Genomic DNA, 19,843 nt, shown 5'->3' on the forward strand with positions numbered 1-19,843 from the left:
CAGCAAGTATCATAAGCATGCAAACAAAGCATCTTTCCCAACTACAGTACGATTTTAAAAGGGGGGGGTACTGCTACTATACTACAACCAAAAATATTCAAAGACAATTCCCACCTAAAAGCCTCAACCCTACTAAAAAAACCCACCCCAATATAGAGTATCAATTGGAAAAGAAAAGCATTTTTAGTTTCCCTGCAAATTATCTGGAAAGTGACATAGTAACTGAAAGCCCTTTCAAAGTCAATAGAAGTATCTACATTTGAATTTAAAACAAATTGCAGTATGTGCTGTTTGAATGGTGCTTCATTACAAAATCAATTAAAAAAAAAAAGAATCAGCTGACAGTGCCCCAGCCAAGACTTCTCTTGGTTCCAAATATTTATAAGGCCAGGCAACAACAGTGTTACAGTGGGCTGGTAATGTAGTAATGGTAAAGTATCTTTTTCAAAAGGTCAAACTGCAATACCAGAATCTGAGATGTTAGTGCTCTGTAAAACATCAAGCGTCACATTTATTGCATTATGCCCTAAAATAGAAATAATTAGTACTTATTTTACAATTAGTTTTCAAAATTCAGTGGTAGGAATCAGTAAAGAATCAGTAAATACTTTATGCCCCACAATACCTTTTAAAAACCACTGGGTTTTCTTTTAAATTAAAGCCTCTTAATTCTTTACAGCCAGAAAAATCAAGGGTTTTTAACTATAATTTTTAGTTTCCAATGACAATCACTATTTCCAGAAAGGAGCTGACAGCAACATGATACTAACAGACAAAAAGAAAAAAGAAACCCAACATTCTGCAGGTGAAGCAGTGTGCAGAGTGATGCTCTACAGTAATTTATCTTCCAGGAACAGCCTTCTAAAGAACAAAGTTATGCACCTGAAGTCACAGTATTTCTCAACTAGATTATTTAATATGTGAATGAAATCCTAGCTTCCCTGTAAATGCTGTGTAGTAACACTATTAATGCCACGAGAGGGCAGCAAAGCCCGTTTAAAAGGAGGTTGTATAGGCTACTTCCCTGTTGTAGCATCTCCACTGCTCCACTGATCACATACTCAGTTCTGTGCCAGGAACTAACTGGGTAGTTTTGATTGTATGCTCACAAACTGCATGCCTCTAATTTGCATACACATTCATGGAATTGCATACGTGAATCTGGAATTGTTTGGTTTTTTAAACTGAGCCTTTGTGTAAATATCAATTAAATGCTACAATTTATCCAGCAATTAAAACAGAAATTAAGAAACCTGGTAGCTTTTAACAAATATGCTATATATGTGTCACAGAACTGCATGTATACAATACATTTCACGCTCAGGATTATCAAGCCTTTCTTCAGTCTAATTTGAGAACCATCCCTTTAAGACCTGTAAGACAACTACGCTGCAACTGGGAGACTCCTGTCTAGCCTGTGAAACTACTTAAGACGATCGCGTTAAGCAGGATCATAACACAGGAAAGCTGAAAACATATCCATTGTGCCTAGAAGAACCTGTCATACTTCAAAAGCACACAGATAACCTTGTAAAACCCTTGATGCTATTATAAAAAGCAGTAATTTAATAGGTATTGAGCTTTTCTTCTCATGTAACCTTTTATTACGGCAGCAGTGTTACAGCTCAGTGGCAACTTTGCAGATTTGAAAAGCAGTAAACCCCCTCGAAATAAAAGCATATTGTCACAGGTAATTATTATATGCAGATATACTCTTGTATACAATGGGCTATTTTCTTAAATATTGTATTCATTACTTTCTCAGTAATGAGAAACCACCAAAGCATTAGTGTGGTCTCCTTCCTGAAAACTGAGCGTGAACAGCTTAGCAGCAGAACACTGAGATCTGAATTCTGGTTACCCATACTCTCCTGGTTGGCCTACTGCATCCCATGCTCTTCAAGACCTCAGGACACTTGATCTATAGATTCTGATTCCAAACTAGAAAAGTAACAACCTAGGTCTTATGATTTATTTGGGGAACATACCCTACTGAATAAAGCACCTAGTCTAAATATTTCTGCAAACACTGAAGTCTTAAAAGACTTATCAGTCATCAGTATAGCCACACAATTAGAAGCTGCTGGGGAATAAGGTGTGCAGTTCATTCTTCAGATAATCACTTAGCTATCACTTCTGATCTCATAAAGGAAAGATCACCGATGCAATGAACACTATTAAGTTGTTTTACAGTTTAATTGAACCTAAATCCCTGTGGCTAGTCCATAGGGAAGAAGAGGCATAGAGGTATAAAGGGTATATAGACCATATAAAGCAGAGCCTTACTAAACTTCAAGGACACAGAGCATGTTAAATTACTAACTCCTTAACATGGATAGCATATTTAATGTAAAGGAGAACGTGAAAACATTTTAAAAACTAGATCTAGGCACATTTATTTTGATAGCATTAGTCTGTTAGTACTTATTAACGAAGTATTTCTTCAATCATTTCAAACCAAGACATAAAACAGATTTACTGCAGTAACTTGTCTAAATCAGTCAGCAATATTATTTTCTAGTAAAATATGTTTGTGTATATAAACACTTTAAACTTGATTTCTGTAAAGTATCTGTTCATCTGTAAAAAGGTAGCTCCACCTCATCCTCAGCTAAAAACTTCATCTTCATATGGAAAACAATTACACCTATATATGTACACACATATGCATATGTATGTATATTTTATGAATCGACCCAAGTGCTTACTATGCCTGGTTTACCGAAGCCCTAGAGAGTAGGTACACAGCAGAGGCAATGCAAAGTTCCCCACGCTTTCTTGACAAGGGGCCTTTACTCTTACCCAGAATGACTTCCAAAGATAAATCATCATCAGTCTGAACTACTAACAAGCTTGGCTTGCAATGCACAGAAAATAATTACCTCCAAAAGCCCAGATTTTAAAAATCCAACTCTAAATCAAACCCTTAAAATGCTGCAATGTACCATCAGACAGAGTAAGCACTACCAATCTAAAAGGATTTTTTAATAACATAGGAAAAATACGTCCTCTTGCAGTTTTTTTTGTCCCTGGGAGTGAAAGGGTAGTTCAAATTCATGACCTTACTGCTCCAACTGATTACAGTAAAGCAGCAGTTACAGACAACTGACAAATCCCTTCAAATACAGGAAAACTGACACTAGAACAAAGTAATTGACACATTCCTACTTTAGGATGTTGGATAAGAGCTGGTGAGAAGAGATGTAAACAGTAAATTATCACAAATTTCTTATAAAAGGGAAACTGGTCTTTTAAGCTACAAATTGCAGCAGTGTCTGACAAAGGGGTTATAAAACCATGCACCCTTTCCCAGTATTGTGCTCTAGCATTCTGGTGGCTGAAACAGGAGCAACCGAGTTTGATGCCCATTTTAAAACAGGAGTTAAACTTAGCTGAACCTGTTGATACAAGCAGGCAGGACAAGTTTTGAAGGTGGAGGGAGAGCTACATTTGACAGGCATTATCAGAATACCAGTGGAAACTGCATGCAGACATGAACTTATAATATTGTTCTACTCTGAAAAGTGACTATGCAATATCATACCCTTCTTAAAATATAACTCCCTGTTTGATTTCAGGTATAAAGTCTCTTTTGGTGAGAAAGTTTTGCCTTTTTATTGTTTATATGTAAGAACAAAACAAGTGCTTCCAAGAGTGGTTGATGAACACACCAGAATAAATTTAACAAGACAGGCAATTAACTGCAGAAATAGCCTTCAGCTTTTTGTGATGGTGCACCTTGGATGTAACTGTGCAAAGATACGACAGTGCAGACTGCAGGAAATGCTAAAGAAAACTTCCTGCATTTTTGTGAAAGCAAAAATCCTTAAAACCTCAATTTCCAAATTTCAGATTGATTTGGTGAGGCAGCATAAAGTTTATCCATAATCAAGGTCTGCTTCATTTGAAGATGAAGTGGTAGTACACATGGAAGCCAACAAGGTTGTGTCAATTTTCAGAGTACAACTGTACATTCTGGCCTTTACACGCTGATCTAGTACATGATTTTAACAAACTGTTATGCTTAGTTCACACTGCCAAACAGTCCGAAATGGATTAAAATCAGTATTTAACAATTTCTGCTGATAGAGGTAATCCTCTGTACCAATCACAGCTTATTTTCTCAAAACTGAAAAAAGTCTTCCAATATTTATCAAACATGAAACAACACAAAACTTTGAATGTTTTGAATTTTAGATAATGCCTTCCAAAATTTGGTTTAAGTATAGTTTTCAGTAATATGAAAACTATTGTGAGAACACTTTTGAAAAGAAAGAAAGAAAAAGATTTCCATGATAACCCCATTGTCAGATGTTCAGAACTTTCTCAAAAGCCTCCATTTGGGCTGAAACTTTCCATGCTTGGTCTCAGCCCAAAGGTGCACTTTGTAGACCTGAAAAAGGAAAAAAGGTAAGTAAAAAAAATAAAACGTGCTGAAACATCCCCTTGCCCAGTTTTACTTTGGGTATTCAGCACTTAACCGTGAAGGGGACACCGAACTGTAAATGTAATATATTTAAATTACTTTTAACCTTGTTATACAAATCACTCACACATTTCTCAATTAAAGTGTATTTTGGCAGGCACTTTTAATTTTTTTCCTGTTTTATTTGCACTAACAGAAGTACAGGGGGCTAGGTCGCCTATTACATGCACAAATCTGCGCATCAAATAGTTACTGGAGCAACCGGCAATTTAATCTTGAAATTACATCCAGTTTCACTGTATTATTTTAGCATCAAAATTAAATTATCACAAATATTTGCAGCAAAAAAAGGGCAAGTTTATCAAGTAACCTCAGGGTAGAGGCATTCTCTTCTAAATATACCGTAGGCTGTGGTGGGTTTCTTTAAATCCTTTAACTGTATTATTTTAATGTTTGTTTTCTTTTGTTTGTTTTTTTTTTTTAAAAAAAAAAAGGTCGAGCTCCCATGTCCTCTAACTAGCTCAAAAATTTTCTGCAAGGTTACTACCATCATTCCTTAAAAAATACATCCAATAACAGAGAGCCACCACTGACAAAGCCTTTGCTACTTCTTTCACAAATGCATTTTCTTTTTTCCACCAGCCTAGTGATAAACTATTGTCTTCCTGGCAAAGCATCTGGGCCACAAGGCAGTAGGTTCACTAATTTAAAAAGTCACCTTTAACACATTTTACACAGAGCTTTTTGCTCACTTTTCTACTTTATCAAGTAGTGAAAGTCACTTCACTGTTAAACACAACATAACCTTAAAATGTCCTTGAAGTGGTAATACACTGAAGTAGAAATAAAAATAATGCACCTTTGCTTGTCATTCTGCAGAAACATAATACAAAAAGGACGAATAAGTCTTACTGGGCTCTCTATCGGGCTTCTGCAAGGGAGGAAATAAAATCAGCTGTTGGCCCGATACCGCAAAAAGCTGAGTGCCCTCCACTGTCAAATCAATGAGCATTTGAGCGTGCTCTTCACCTTTCAGGAATGGCCCCTCTTCATTACAAAACTGTTTAACAGCAAAGGTAATGTGACATCTCTTATGCAACATATATTTTACACATAGAAATACAAACACACATACAAACAAAAAGTGTTTTTTTGGTTTTTGTTTTTGTTTTTGTTTTTTTTTTACCTAAATGCAAACTGGATGAGGATCCATGTGATGAAAGTGATGGCGGTGGCGTAAGTGAATGTCCTGGCGTTTGGCTTGGCAGAGGCATGCCTATTGGACTTGGAGAGGAGGAAAATCCCAGACTATTGTAAAATGGCTGCCCTATGGGTGCTAGGCTGCTACTAGATCTTTTGTACAAGTCAGAGCTAGTAGATAGAGAATCTCTCCTTGTGGCACTACTACTTGCAGAACTGCCAACTGAAGAAGAAATAAAAAGACCCTAATTACACAATGTCAACTGAATAAAACCTATCCCCAACTACAGCTGGGCAACAACAGATGCGATCACAATAATTACAGCAATCGTTATGACAAAGACAATTACTGTGATAACCACACATGCTTTTAAGTAAATCTAAGTGGGTATAAACATACCACTGATAAGTAATTTCACCAATGCCCATGTCTTTCAACATTTCATTCTAGACTTCTCACAGTAATATTGCAGTACTCTGTTTTAACCGCCTGGCTTCAGGCTTTGGGACAAATATGGAATTTATGAGATTAGATTACACTGTCAATTTACAGAATAAATAATTCTAAAAATATTTCCACTAACCTCAGAAATTTTTTCCACCATAAATTATTAGTCAGTGATACTAGATTTCAGGAAAAAGGCTAAAGACAATTGACTGCTGTTGTTTAAGGGTTCAGAAATTAATCTATGTTGCTGTTCAGCTGTTTCTGAACCCCTCACCTGTAGGAAAAAAACCCGACTGCTTAAAATTCCCTACAAGAATTATGGTTCTCAAAGCAGTGTTTTGAAAAGATATTATAAAGTAGGAATAAGCTAAGAAGAAGATGAGAAGTAGAGCAGAGACAGGAAAATTAAGGTGAGAAACTAAAAATGTGTTTTACTGCTACCAGTAGTTCTGAAAGTCAAATTAGACTAGAAGCTTTGGATAACATGTATTAGTGAAGGACTGGTTATCCTGCACAGCATCATTCAGCAGGGTGATGAACAGTCTAGGACAAATTAGGAGAACAATAAAAAGTTTTTAGAAATGTTAAATTCCAGTATCTGTTGCATACTAGTGAAATATTAAACTAGAGTGCCTATTTTAAACATTGGAACATTATTATACTCATGAACAAAACCAAGATTATGGGTATTTTGATAAAAGATGCTTCTTAAGCTGAATTTGGAAAACTCTTTTCTACTTCAATTTAAAAAGGAAAAGGTCAGACTTTATGCTTCCATAATCTTTACACTTGTCAGGGATCTTCCTACTAAAGCTGGCACCATGGCCCAATATAAAGGTCACCTGATACTTCCCATTTTAAGACATTAATTTGCATTCTCCTCTAACATTAGCAATGTGGCTAATACTTTTCATGGCAGGTACATACTTGGACCAAATTCTTCAAAGACATTCTGCCCAAACAACACTGCCATTTCAGGAAAACAGGCAAGGAACGATGCTTTATCCTTTGCAAAATAATCCAGCTACCTATTATTTGAGAAGTTAATGCTTTCATGTACTCAGACCAATGTGCTAGTAACAGGAGACCTTTATTTTCATGCTATGTTTGATCAAGCTAAAAATCTTAGCAAAATCATAGTTCGTACAAGTTCAGCACAGATCTGCTACAATCTCATAGCTGAAAACTTAAACTCCTGTCCATACACAGCACATCTGAGATGGCTGATAAAGGTTTTTCCTGCAATTGAAATTCCGGGCCATGCCAGAAATGGACTCTGAAACTGCTGTCCAAGATCCCACCTTGTGTTCGGAATGGCCCATCAGGCAGTGTGGAAAGGAAGTTTTCTACTTCAAATGCAGAGGAGACAAAAGCCAAACACAAGAAATAGGACAGGGAAAAAGGAAAAAAAACAGAACCAGGAGAGAAAGGTCAGACAAAGGAGCCAACAAGGAGACTGCAAGAAAACTGGCAAGCACTTTCAAAACCAGTGGGAACTGAGGATGAAAGGAAAACAGATCTGAAGAAAAGCTAGGCTGTAGAAGGTATATGTGACTGTGGGGCAGAAAGACTGGAACAGTAAGCTGATGATGGGAACATCACACAGTACAGGCAGAAACAGAAACATATTTGGGAGGGGGAGCAGGAGATAAATGTGGCCTGGAAACTGGGAAGGAAGACATACTAGAGGAGAAGCCAGAAGGAAAAGATACTGGACTAACTAGGCAAGAAGACTGAGAATAAGAAATCAGAAGAGCAAATTAAGGCAACAGTTGAAAGAAATCTCAAGATTTGAGACTAGATCTACAGGTTCTGGCTCAGCTGGTGAACCATGTGAATGTTAATACAATGCTACATGATAGATTGTTATTTTTCCAACTATGAAAAAAAGCTAAGCAAACTTTAGCTTTCTTTCAGGGTTCCTTACTCAGCTAAATTACTGCAGCTTAACAAGTTACTGTGAACCAGCTGAGCTGCATTTTCACACACACAAGCAAATCTCACAAAAACCAGAAGATAATTTCAATTCACCTATCCTTCCTCACCACTGTCTAAGCTAATGCAATCGCTTCACACTTGTTCCAAGCGGAAAGCAGGCATCTGGAAAGCTGCCGTAGCTGATCTAATTCTTAGTTACCTGTTAAGCTGCAGTAACTTATCACATGCCTAAACCTTTAAAGAGTATGAACAACTTTTATTATAAAGAGACTGTAAAGTACATACAGCCATTTATAGCATATGCTTGCCTCTTCCTGTTTTTCACTTTATTGTTCAGTTTTTCAGCTAGGACATGCTCATCTTTGATTTTTTTTTTTGCAGAGTTTTTTTTTTTCTCCCTGCAACAACTGAAAACATAAGGGGCAGGATCTGTATTGCCATCTGTCAGTCTTCATGGCTATATTTTAACTTAAATTCGACCTTTACAGCACACTGAGGGGAGATATAAAGAAGCTGAAACTTGGGCAAATAAAAAAAAAATCAAACTTGTTTTTAATTTGCCTCAACATGCATTAACACCATTTGTTTAAGTACTCATCTATGTAATTCAATTCATTTATGGATACAGCTCAGGAACTCTTAAAAAATGTAATGATCAGGAAGCATTTTTTTTAAGTGGCCTCTATGGCAAGTACAGTTTATACTTGGCAGACGGGCACTTTCAATATACTTTTACTCCAATAATACTACCGAAAACATTTCAAGTTTAGACAGCACCTTTCATCAGCACTTCTCAAACTGCAAAAGCATAGGCTTCTTGCTTCCCTGTGGAAACTACCATGCTAATTAAATCACCTAAGATACTGCTGCAAAATTTCAGTATATGCTGTCTATGCTGAAGGCTTTGGACAAAGCTGTGGAACTAACCTTTGCTACAAAAAAAAAAAAAAAGGAAAAAAAGGCTTTATCTCCTGTGCCAGAAAGAACTATGCTGATTCTTCCTAAGTAGATACACAACTAAAAATTGTATTCTATGGAGGTCCTTGTGATAACACTGGATAAAGACTTTTATGACTTAAAACTATTCTGTCTAGAGACTGGAAGTGGCTGCACTGCATTAAATATTCAGATATACTTATGATCACTATCTATCAGTGAAATGAAACTGTATCTAGAGTGAAGCACAGCTGCTAAGAATTCACTGAAATACTACAAGTAGCTCAGGACAAATTATATTGCAAGATACAGCACAGTAACTTTGTAAATAAGATTTACCTGCTGTGATATTATGGAAAATTAAGAAACTCTACATGACTGAGTACTCACTATTTTTATTTTTTTTAAAGCTGGTATGCTTAGAGTCTCCTACTCCACTCTTTAAAATCAGATATTAGAGAGGATCAGCGTGAAACTTGAGTCTAGAATTCCTAGCATTAGTTTTGTTAAATAAATTTTCAGATTTTATGAAAAACAACACTGAAAATCTGTGTTGGCGCACAGCATATCTGATGTCACTCTTCACCTCTACTTAGTTACCAAATAACAGGTATCATGTTTTAATACTGAAGGGCATGTTTTTACCTTTGTTTATCCATATATTAAGTTATCTTGTCATAACCTTTCTTTCAACATTTAAATTTTTTTATTTCCTTTGGGCCATTTAACTTTGAAAAGAACACTGTTAGAGTACATAAATTTCCCCCATTTCTACCCACCTGCAAAATACACAAGATTATAAATATGATCCACTGATTTCATTAGAATAGTGATAACAACACTACTAAGGAATTTGGTGCTGTAACTTAAAGATTAATAGCCAAAGGAAATATTCTTTAGAAAAGATATTTCGCTTGCCTTATTAATGCTAAATCTGAAATAAGAAAACCTACCATGCATGTTTAAAAACTGAGAATAAGAAATTTCTACTATAGAGCAGAAACATGACGGCAACATTTTTGGTTTTGGGTTATTTTTTTAATTTGGGGTGTTTTGTTTTTAGGTTTTTTTTAATACAAACAGATTGATCATATTTAGGAGCATCTGTTGAAATAATTTAAGGCCCCAACCTTGCACAGAACTATTTATGCTTAACTGAGTTTAAGATTGAACCTACTGAAATTAAGAAGGACTATTCTTCAGTATTAAAGTCTTTCTGTTTTATAAATCCTATAAAAATGTTATGGAAACAAACTTTGATACTAGATTAATTTTAGAAAGTCTTATGCTATTTAATTTTTTCTTTAAATTCGGAATTTTCCTGACACGAAAACTGCAACAAAAGAATGCATATCTCAAAAGTCATCAACTTATTTTAAACACAGAATGAAGACTTACTTGAAAATAAAAATAAGCTTACTAAAAACAACAACAAACTTCTGGGCCAGAGTACAGTGCTCAATATAGAAAAGGATTTTATAGATATCTACAACTACAGGATATTCTTCAAAAATGCACCTCGTATACAGAGCCCAAGTGAATTTTAAAAACCCTTTTTCTTTCTCTACAATTTGTTTTAAACTTGAGTAACCTATTTTTGTGTTATTTTTAGAGACGTATACGTATACAATGTCTGGATACAGATACATTTTTTTTTGTTGCTTAACACAAAAGTCTCACAGAATTTCCTCACTATATTAATAACCTACCTGATGAGCCAAATCCACCAAGTGCAGAGCCGATAGCTGCTCCTAAAGAGCTACTACTTCCAAAGCCAAGAGATGTGCTTCCTGGTTGGCCAGGACCATGTGAAAAAAGGGAACTGCTCTGGGAGTTATTGGTCAAAGAGTTACTGCCATAAAATGAATTGGATTGTAGGCTACTATTTGTTTGCTGTTGCTGTTGTTGTGGCTGGGCACCAAGTGGCCGAAATAGACCGTTCGTGGCTCCCGCGAGATTGTTTGCTGTTCCTCCAGCTGAAGCAGCTGCAGCTGTAAAACACATGTTTTCAATCATAATTACTCTCTCAAACATTTCTGACTGTAAATGGACTATTCAGATCTAAATTGTATTTTCTTGAAGCCCCCTTAAACAAGCAGAAATTCACATATTAAAGGACTGAAAGACTTTATAGTATTACACAGCCTTAATTACCCGAGGAAGAAAATGAGGACAGCATATGTTGTAGGCTAATCAAGGCTGCAGAATCATTAATGTAATTGAGGGAATTTTCAGTGTAAACATAAGACATTACTGTTTACTGAACTGTATTTTTATATCCAAAGCCACAATAGCAGAGTTGCAGCTAAGAGTCATTCAAACACATCTTCAGCTACTAATGTCAGAAGCGAGTTCTGCATAGAGAAAGAAGCTTATAGATTAATTTTAAATCTGATTTTCTGAATAGATTAATTAATCTGGTGTAGTATTTTGGATTTTAATTTAACAAATGCAATAAATACAATGGTTCAGTAAAGTAGTACCACACCCTATCACTGACAAAAAGAGAAAAAGAAAACTAGAGACTTTTGATATAACTAATTCTCCTCTTCTGCTGTCCATTTTGTATTTTTTTTTCCCTTGCCACACTTTTCAGGAGAAAAGCACAGCAAGGCTCCAGAGCACTCCATCGTCTTCTGCCAGGCCGAAGCAATGAAATGATGCTTCCTAGAGGACACCATTTAGGGGACTGATGAGAAGGGCATGTTATATGTATGGGGAGAGGAAAGGGGAAAATGTTCATATCTGACAAGCAACAACATTTGCAGAAACACGCCTGTATGTGTATGGGGAGAGGACTGTAAATTTGAATTAAAAAAAGGAAAAACTACATCTGAGGAACAACAGTGCCTCTCAGAGAAAGTGAGGTGATAAGGGTAAGAAAGAGAGCACATATGGTATATTCTTCACAACCAGAGAACTTCACAGATGCATACAAAACACGTCAACAACATCAAATACTGATCAACCGACACTACTGTTAAGATTCAGTACAAAAGTGGAAGAAACCTCCACGCAGGATCAAATACTTACCTGCTTGTGCTGCTGCGGAACTGATTATAACAGGAGTTGAGGCCACCAATCTGACTGGTGCTCCAAGGCCAGTTCTTGCTCCAGGGCCTACTACTAAGGCACCAGTCTGATCATAATAGGCAGTGGGAGCTAGTACTTGATAGCCTACACAACAGAGAACACACAAATTAGTAGTACAGGTAGATCCATAGAGTCAGCATTTCTTCTCTCCTTGAAATATTCTGACAACGAACTGTAAGGGGGAAAACAATTTCTGCCATATTGCCTTAGAACATCAACAGGACATCAAAAGGGAAAAACAGTGAACATCGTAAAAGTGATGAAATCTTATTTAGGAATGCTCTACATAATTTTTAGAACTAGACTACTAAATTTAGCTGTTATTCTGAAGTTGAATTTTATTTTCAAGGTTAACAAAATAAGCTTCTAACACCATAGTTGAAATGGTGCAGGAACAACACAACTGGCCACATTTGGATCATTATCAAATCAACTTCTTTTAGCCATTTAAAATATTCTACATTTCTCTTGTACTCCTTTGTATGTGGAAAAGGTATTGAAATCTGTACAAAGGGCTGAACTAAACGCAAGTCTGGCGATTCCATACATTACCTAGCTACACTTAAAAGACCATCTACAAAGCATATTGGGAAAAGAACACTATGTGCGGGAATACCTTGGACCAGAACAAAAATTATCTAGTCTCAGTTTCACAGAAAACAGGCTGTAATCCAAGTATAGTTTCATTCAGTTGACAGTTAAGAGTTAGACCTGGGAGAGAGAGGAGGAGGAATTGAAAGAGGAGAAAAGCAAGCAGTAGGAAGGAAAACAGGATACAAGATATGAATGAAGGAAAGCAAAAGAAACAAAAAAGAGCAAAACAAAACCCGTTTAAGACAAGAGCAAAGGAATTATTTTTAAAGCTCTGACACTGTGTAACGAAGTGGAAGAACTGGGATAACAATCCCTAAAAAAATGGAAGACGAGCTAGGATAATCTAAGAAAGGGCACTGACAATGAAAAGACAACAGTAATTTTTAGGTTGACTATTCTTATAAAGCTATAAAACAAAACCCAAGAGAATTTCAATATTGCTTCCATGTTCAAATATATACTAATGCTATTAAGAAAAAAGTCAAGATTGCAAAAATCACACATCTATTTTTGTACGTGTAAGAACCAAGATTTTGCATACTATTTTAAATCAGTTTCCATATATGTTCAAAACTAGGTCTAGCAGAGTTTCCTCTGAAATACATGTGGACCTTAACATAAAGACCTGAGCCTCTAATGGCAGGCGAGTACCTCAATCACCAGGCTTCCAAGTCATATTTTCTCTTCCTCAATTTCTAAAATGCTTGTATAATCTCTTCTGCCTAGATGTATTGCTCCAAAAACAGAGCTGGCAATACCACCTGCCTACTGCCCTGGTGGTTAGGATACTCTGCAGGGAAGCTGGAGACACAGGTCCAAATTCTCTCATACTAGAGAAAATCTGAAGATATGAAGGAGACTCAGATGGTAACTGAAAAGGAGTGATGAAAATACAAACATTTAGGTTCAATTCACAGTTCTGGAGATGAATGCACTATACTGGTCATGAAAACTTGTCATTCCTGTAATTCCAAACCTGTTTCTCACTACTTGTTTTGCGTTTGAGGTGTATCTACCTTCTCTTTCCCACCAATAGCAGAGGAAGACAGTTGTCCTCCAGAGTTTGTCTGAAAGTTTGTCTAGTTAAAAACAACAAGAACAGGCTCTTACAATTCAGTTGGTTAGGCAGCACTCACTATAGGTGCCACTGCCTCTTCCACCTACAAAACTGTGCTGTGCTGCTCTACCAACTTCGCCACTACAAAAGACTGCTGCATTCCCAAGGTAGGGAAAGGTGAGAGTGACTGCTGCCTGTTTTACTGTAGTTCTGTAGAGAACACAGCACAGAATATTAGAAGATTAGTGACACAGTAGCAAAGCTCTTTATAATACTGCATATGTTCCTGCATACATTAGCAGTATTTAATTACTTGTACCCACATCATTTCTACTTTTACTCATAGCACGTTCAATTGCTAATACCATGTTGGTCCTGCCATTTGTTACTATTGTATCATATTAAACCATTTTTTCAGAACTCAGATTTGGCTATTACTTACCAGTATTTACTCTGTCCACCTACCCTCTTCAAAAGTTCAAACCCACAGATGATGCTATAGCTGTATAAAAAAAAGGACTGATCATATATGGGAGGATAGGGGGACACCCAAAGATAACTTACACAGTATTGCATAAATTAAATTTACGGGGATTAATACTAATGCAGTTTAATACATTAATTTTAGATTTTCTAAAATAATTGACCAGTAGGACTGCTGAATTAAAAAGTGGAAGCAACTTGAACTTGCTCTTTGCATTACAAAATACCCAGTTTCTCTTGACACTTCCTTGCCACTATCTTATCTGAGATGCCACCCACAAACAGGTCATTTAAAATTAGTAATAAGCAGCTAGGTCATTAGCATCAAGATACCATCCACCATAGACTGTTCACGCTATGCATGAGAACTGATGCGTGCTTCTATGTACCTGATCTCTGAAACAAATACATTCTGACCTGCTTTGTACTCAAATCTACTGGAACAAAGCAATGTAAAAGACTGCTTGTGAAATTGCTGAAACCTTGCTAAGTGCATCTCCAGCCTCAAAGGTATAAAATTTTCTCTGACATCAAAAAAACGTTTGCAGAGGGACATCTCAGATCAAGTAACTGAACAGGTCTCATAGCAAAACTTCAGACTTCTGCTTTCCCTTCCTTCATAGTATCCTACAAACTTGGCACTCCACCCCAGAAAGGTGAGCACAAGGCTAAAAACTATTTCTCAGCCTCCTCTCTTATCGAAGATAAGATGGTGACTTCCCAGATATTCTCCCCTCTAATTCCCCCTCCTCCTGTTTCAGTTTTTATTACCTCTCCATCACGTCATCACCTCCCTGTGGCTCTGCAATTTCCTCTCCAAATTAACAACTATCGAAGCTCATTTCAGTGCCTTCACATTCAAGCTTACTGTGTCTTCCACTGCAAATAAAACACTAAAACATACTCGTTTCCTCATCAGTTCCTAATCACACCTTTTATTTTAGAATTCAACTGCTCTACCTACACTTACTGTCTCCAGATCAGCAGGGGATATGAAAGTAAACAATCTTGTCTTACCAGTACTGTGCTTCGCTGAAATGATTTCTAAATGTCTCCAAAACCAGACTCTGAAAACTTTCTGGATTCTTTTCACACAAACCTTAAATGTTCTTAAAGAATGAGAAGAAATCTGTTCGCTTGGCTCGTGCAGCCCATTCTTAGTGTTGCTCTTATCCATCCAGTAATTTCTCCAGTGTCTTTCACTGGATACTTCAGTCTTTTCTCACATTTTTGTATGTAATACTACACAGCTCTGCCCAGTTCTCCTACTCCCTTCCCTCACTGATGACACCCAAACGTATGTCAGAGTTTGTCACTTCTCTCTACTCAATTTAAGTTAACAGATGTGACACTTCTTACTGCCAACTCAATTATCTGCCCCTTTTAGCATCACCATCCTGACACCTCCTCTCTCTCCATTCAGGAGCATAACCTGCAAGTCACTATAGAGTCCCCTCTCCCTATGTAGAAAATTTACAGCTTCTCCCTTCTCAAAGTTCCCAAGATCCAATTATTTTCCTCTGCATACAGATCTGAAAATTTATTCAGCTCCTCATCTTCCATCATTCCTTAAATGCTGCAGTCTTCGGTCTCCCAAGCTCACTAAACCCTGAACCACTACAACCTTTCCTTTGTTCTGATGAAGATATGCACAGCCTTATCTCTGCACTGTCCTCTCACAAACCAAATTCAGAACTTACTATCCTACCAGTAGATGATTTATACTTTCTACAGCTATTTTAACTTTGCCAATACTGTAACTCCCTGTATGCCTGCCACAACTGTATCTGCCTCCTATTTCATACTACCTGAAGGCACAGAATGCAAAACCCACTGCAATGTCACACTTCAAATTCCTCTACAAAAATGCAATGCCAATAAACAGAAATTGTTGATTTTGGTGTTTTATACATGTTTTTCAGACAACTCAATTTACACGCCCATCTGCACGCTAGATGCACCATTATACTCAGTGCTAACAGCTTCACTTGCATGAATTCAGTAAAACCAAGTTGCATCTGGTCTAGCCAATGCAGTCAATGAAGCCTCCTCCGGGATTCAGCTGACCTACCACTAGACATCTATTTTAGGGTAAGCTGAGCAGCTCTGCAGGCTCTGTACAGCAACTGCACTAGGGAGATCTCCACTGAGCACAATGGCTCCTTAGATATCCTGAATTTGGATGACTTAGCCTACTCCAACCGTTGCCTATGAGGACTGGTTTTATTCGTAGAAAAGAATGTACACTGATCATACTATGATGAAATTTGGAGTACCCCCTGACTAAATTAGGACTGAAGAATTTAAAATGTAATTGCACAACTCCAGTGCAAAATGTATTTCACTTTTGATGGCTTTAAAAAAGAACCTGAATTCTTCTGAGAAGAGACTTAATAAAAACTTTACGTGAAAAGTAACCAGGATTTCAGACACTTTCTCTTTGCACTTAGGATGAGATGTGCTACATGAATACACCTCCTTAAATAATTAACACAGAAATACCTGAAATATCAGATTTGAAAAATGAAACAATCGCAGAGTTTGGATAGCTCATTAATTTCAAACATGAAGGCTATGGCAAGGAGAAAGCAGCGGCAATGATTTAAAGATGGCAGCACGGACAAGCTAAATAATATACTATCACTTATTAGCTCGCAGTGAAGCCAAACTACAAATATTCTCTCTGTAAAGAATATTCAAAAACTCGAAACTCAACTTGGACCTACACTTTCTTGTAAAACATCTAAGTCCATTGAAACAAGAACTCCACGCATTTTCTGCTTGTTTACTACATTATGTGTTGTTCAGTGGTTACTACCCGGGATTCACTTAATCAAATTTTGGTATCTAGATATAATTTAGTGATCTCAACTCAATTTTAGAGTAAGTGAATAGAAAAAGGCACCTCTAGAGCAAAACCCACTTTATCCTAAATCAGCTAACTAAAATAGAGGCAGAGGAATCAAGAATAAAAGTTCCTATTTCTCTTCACTAGCTATAAAAGGCACCTTAAGTATCTAGCTCAAATACAGACATCTAAAATGGTATCATGATTCCCATCTAAAATGGCTTATATTCATTTCATCATCCTACATCCTTTTCCTTCACCTAAAAAAGGAATCACTAGCACTCCCTATGACTCACTACAAAGCCAGCTTATGATGACTGAGAAAAATAAATGTCCTTTTTGATTATAATTTGAGCCTCATTCCCTCCAAGAGTGCGGTCAGTAAGGTTGAAAGCCAGTTGCATGCAATTCCTGTTATAGAACAGTCTGAAATATGTTCGAATGAAGTTTTTCTCTGGCCATCAAGGCATGCAGCAGATGGGACAAAGAAGCAACCTACAATGGAAACTGAATAAAAAGGTTCCTGCCCTCACAGAAAGCCTTTTGGGGCTTGTGGAGGAGGAAGAGTCTTCAAGTCCAATCTCCACAGCACAGGCTCTTGAATTACCAAGTTTATGTATTTGACCATTCAGTATGACTTTCAATCATCCATTTGGAGAGAGGACGTTTTTGTGGGTTTTAACAACTACCCCTGAATTATTTAAGATAGATACTTTTCATTTTGAAAATAATGCTCTTTTTACATCCTCCTATAACAAAGTCACAAATCTGGGCTGGGTCAAGGTACCAGATGTCCATCTGACTCAAGCTAAATGTCACAGGCTTTTCACAAGGCATGGACCACTCCACAGTCCTACAGCTCCACGTCCAAAGCAAGAACTACTAAGTAACTTTAAACACAAACACACGCCCCAAAACACAAAACAAAGGTATAGGTAAGTCTTTGAGGCTTTTGCAGAGACCCTTATAGCACCTCTGATACGCCTCACTGCAGTCCTTCACTGCTTTGGTGAGGCACAGAGACACCACTTGGCAGGTGCTGTGGCAGCATACTTTGCCGATTCCTCATTTTAACTGAAAGAGAAAGATGCTACAAGCTGAGGATACTACTGCATGAGAAGAAATAAAAATGGCAGTTATAGAACAAAACAGACAAGAAAAACACAAGGGCCAGTCTGTTCTGCAGCTAGAGGTGTAAAATCTGATAGTGTGAGGCAAAACGCACAATGCAGTCCCAGAGTATCCAGCAACAAACTGACTTCTACAGGTTGTAAGGCATTTCCAAGAGGTGCTGATAGAGGAGAGAACCTGTACAAGTCAGATGTGCTTGCAGCTACCAATGTTGCCTAACTTAACTATGTAAAATCTTAACTTTTGTACTGAAGAATGGCCAAGGACACTTAAATTGTTCTTGCTCAGGTAATTGTATCAGGCACTTAAACTGATGCTGAACTTCAAGCTAGCGCATTGCACATTTATGACACATGTGAGACAGAATCATAATACCCCTTCCCCAGGTAAGTTGGAAGCCATGCACAGTAAAAGGATCTGAGGCTCCAGGCTTTGGAGTGCTTCTACTTCAAGCATGTTGTGATCTTCAGAGATGATTAAGCAGCAATTGTCTTTTAAATTTCCTAATTTTGGATTCTGAATTTTAGATTTTATTATTATTATATGTCACAAGTACAAATTTACTTCAGAAAGACAATTAATACTTCCTGTTGCATCAGAGTAACCATTCAGACGACTCATGACCTTCTAAGACAGCATGTAGTTGTTTCATTATACATGACATTATCCTGCAAAAATCTACGATACTCCTTGTGCATACATTTGTAACAGAGAAAATGCTCCAAATCAAAATGCTAGTAGTTTCTTGTGCTCTAAGAATCCCGTGCCAGTATTTTAATCCAACTGAACAATGTAAAGCTATACAAAACTCAATTCTTAGCAGCTTATCATAAATGTAGCAGGACTTTGATAGTTAAATTTGTATCTAACACCACCAATACTTTAATTTTCAGTGATTCTCTTAATCCACTGATAACATACATACCTGGCATGCCTGTAGCAAGACCCTGACCAAACGCCAAAGCTGGATTTGCTGCTGCAGCTGCTGCAAGTGACTCTGCCTGCTGTCCTTGCTGTCCCTGATTGGGAGTAAGCGGGCGCTGAGTTGCTCCAGCACGCAGAACCTGGAAAAGACCAATATGAGACCATTTCCTTAAAAGGTAAGAAAGCAAGCCCATTATATGCTAAAAGGTCTAAAAACAATCTGGAACGGTTGCTTTGCATATTTGATGCCACTTAGCTCTCAACTTCATTTGGGAATACCCCACTGTATTAGTTTCAAGGATATATACACACAAAGAATAAAAGGCAAACTATTTTGCTGACAAATGTGACAATAAAATATTATCGGCCTCGCTCTGGACAGCAGAACTCACGTATGTTCCATCAATGCTAATGAGTATAAATGAGGAACATTGTAAGAGTGAAATAATGCAGATCACATATATATTAACTGAACACTGGTCCTTCCCTGATAAATGCATTTGTTTACATTATTTTCAGGCAACTGAATGATGTAGGTGCGAATACTTCGGAGATTGTAGTAACTTATCTAAATAATTAACACTACCCTGCCAACAGTGCTGTAAAAAAATGCACCTCCTAAGGTTTAAGAATTCACATAACCCTCCACCAGTGTGCAACACAGGCTTACTTTGTTAAGTTATGACAGCATATCTCGGGGAATCTGACTGAAATGCAATCTAAAGTCTTGCAACTACTCTATTCCTCTTGGTTAAAATAACCTTT

General features: G+C 37.2%; 1 protein-coding gene across 8 annotated transcripts in view; it reads right to left on the reverse strand.

The window, feature by feature from the left end:
* The window catches only part of PUM2 (pumilio RNA binding family member 2), a 69,147-nt gene that overhangs the window by 12,230 nt on the left and 37,074 nt on the right, over positions 1-19,843 (reverse strand). For 6 of the 8 annotated variants that reach the window (XM_064448111.1, XM_064448113.1, XM_064448112.1 and 3 more), the window contains exons 10-13: positions 19,080-19,218; positions 11,982-12,125; positions 10,658-10,939; positions 5,613-5,849 (exon numbers count right to left, since the gene is read on the reverse strand). In XM_064448111.1, coding sequence (XP_064304181.1) covers positions 5,613-5,849; positions 10,658-10,939; positions 11,982-12,125; positions 19,080-19,218 — 802 coding nt within the window. The remainder of the gene's footprint in view (positions 1-5,612; positions 5,850-10,657; positions 10,940-11,981; positions 12,126-19,079; positions 19,219-19,843) is intronic. The other 2 variants (XM_064448115.1, XM_064448114.1) reach the window with 1 other exon arrangement.

The sequence above is a fragment of the Phalacrocorax carbo genome, chromosome 3, assembly GCF_963921805.1.
Source record: "Phalacrocorax carbo chromosome 3, bPhaCar2.1, whole genome shotgun sequence".
NCBI classification, from domain to species: domain Eukaryota; kingdom Metazoa; phylum Chordata; class Aves; order Suliformes; family Phalacrocoracidae; genus Phalacrocorax; species Phalacrocorax carbo.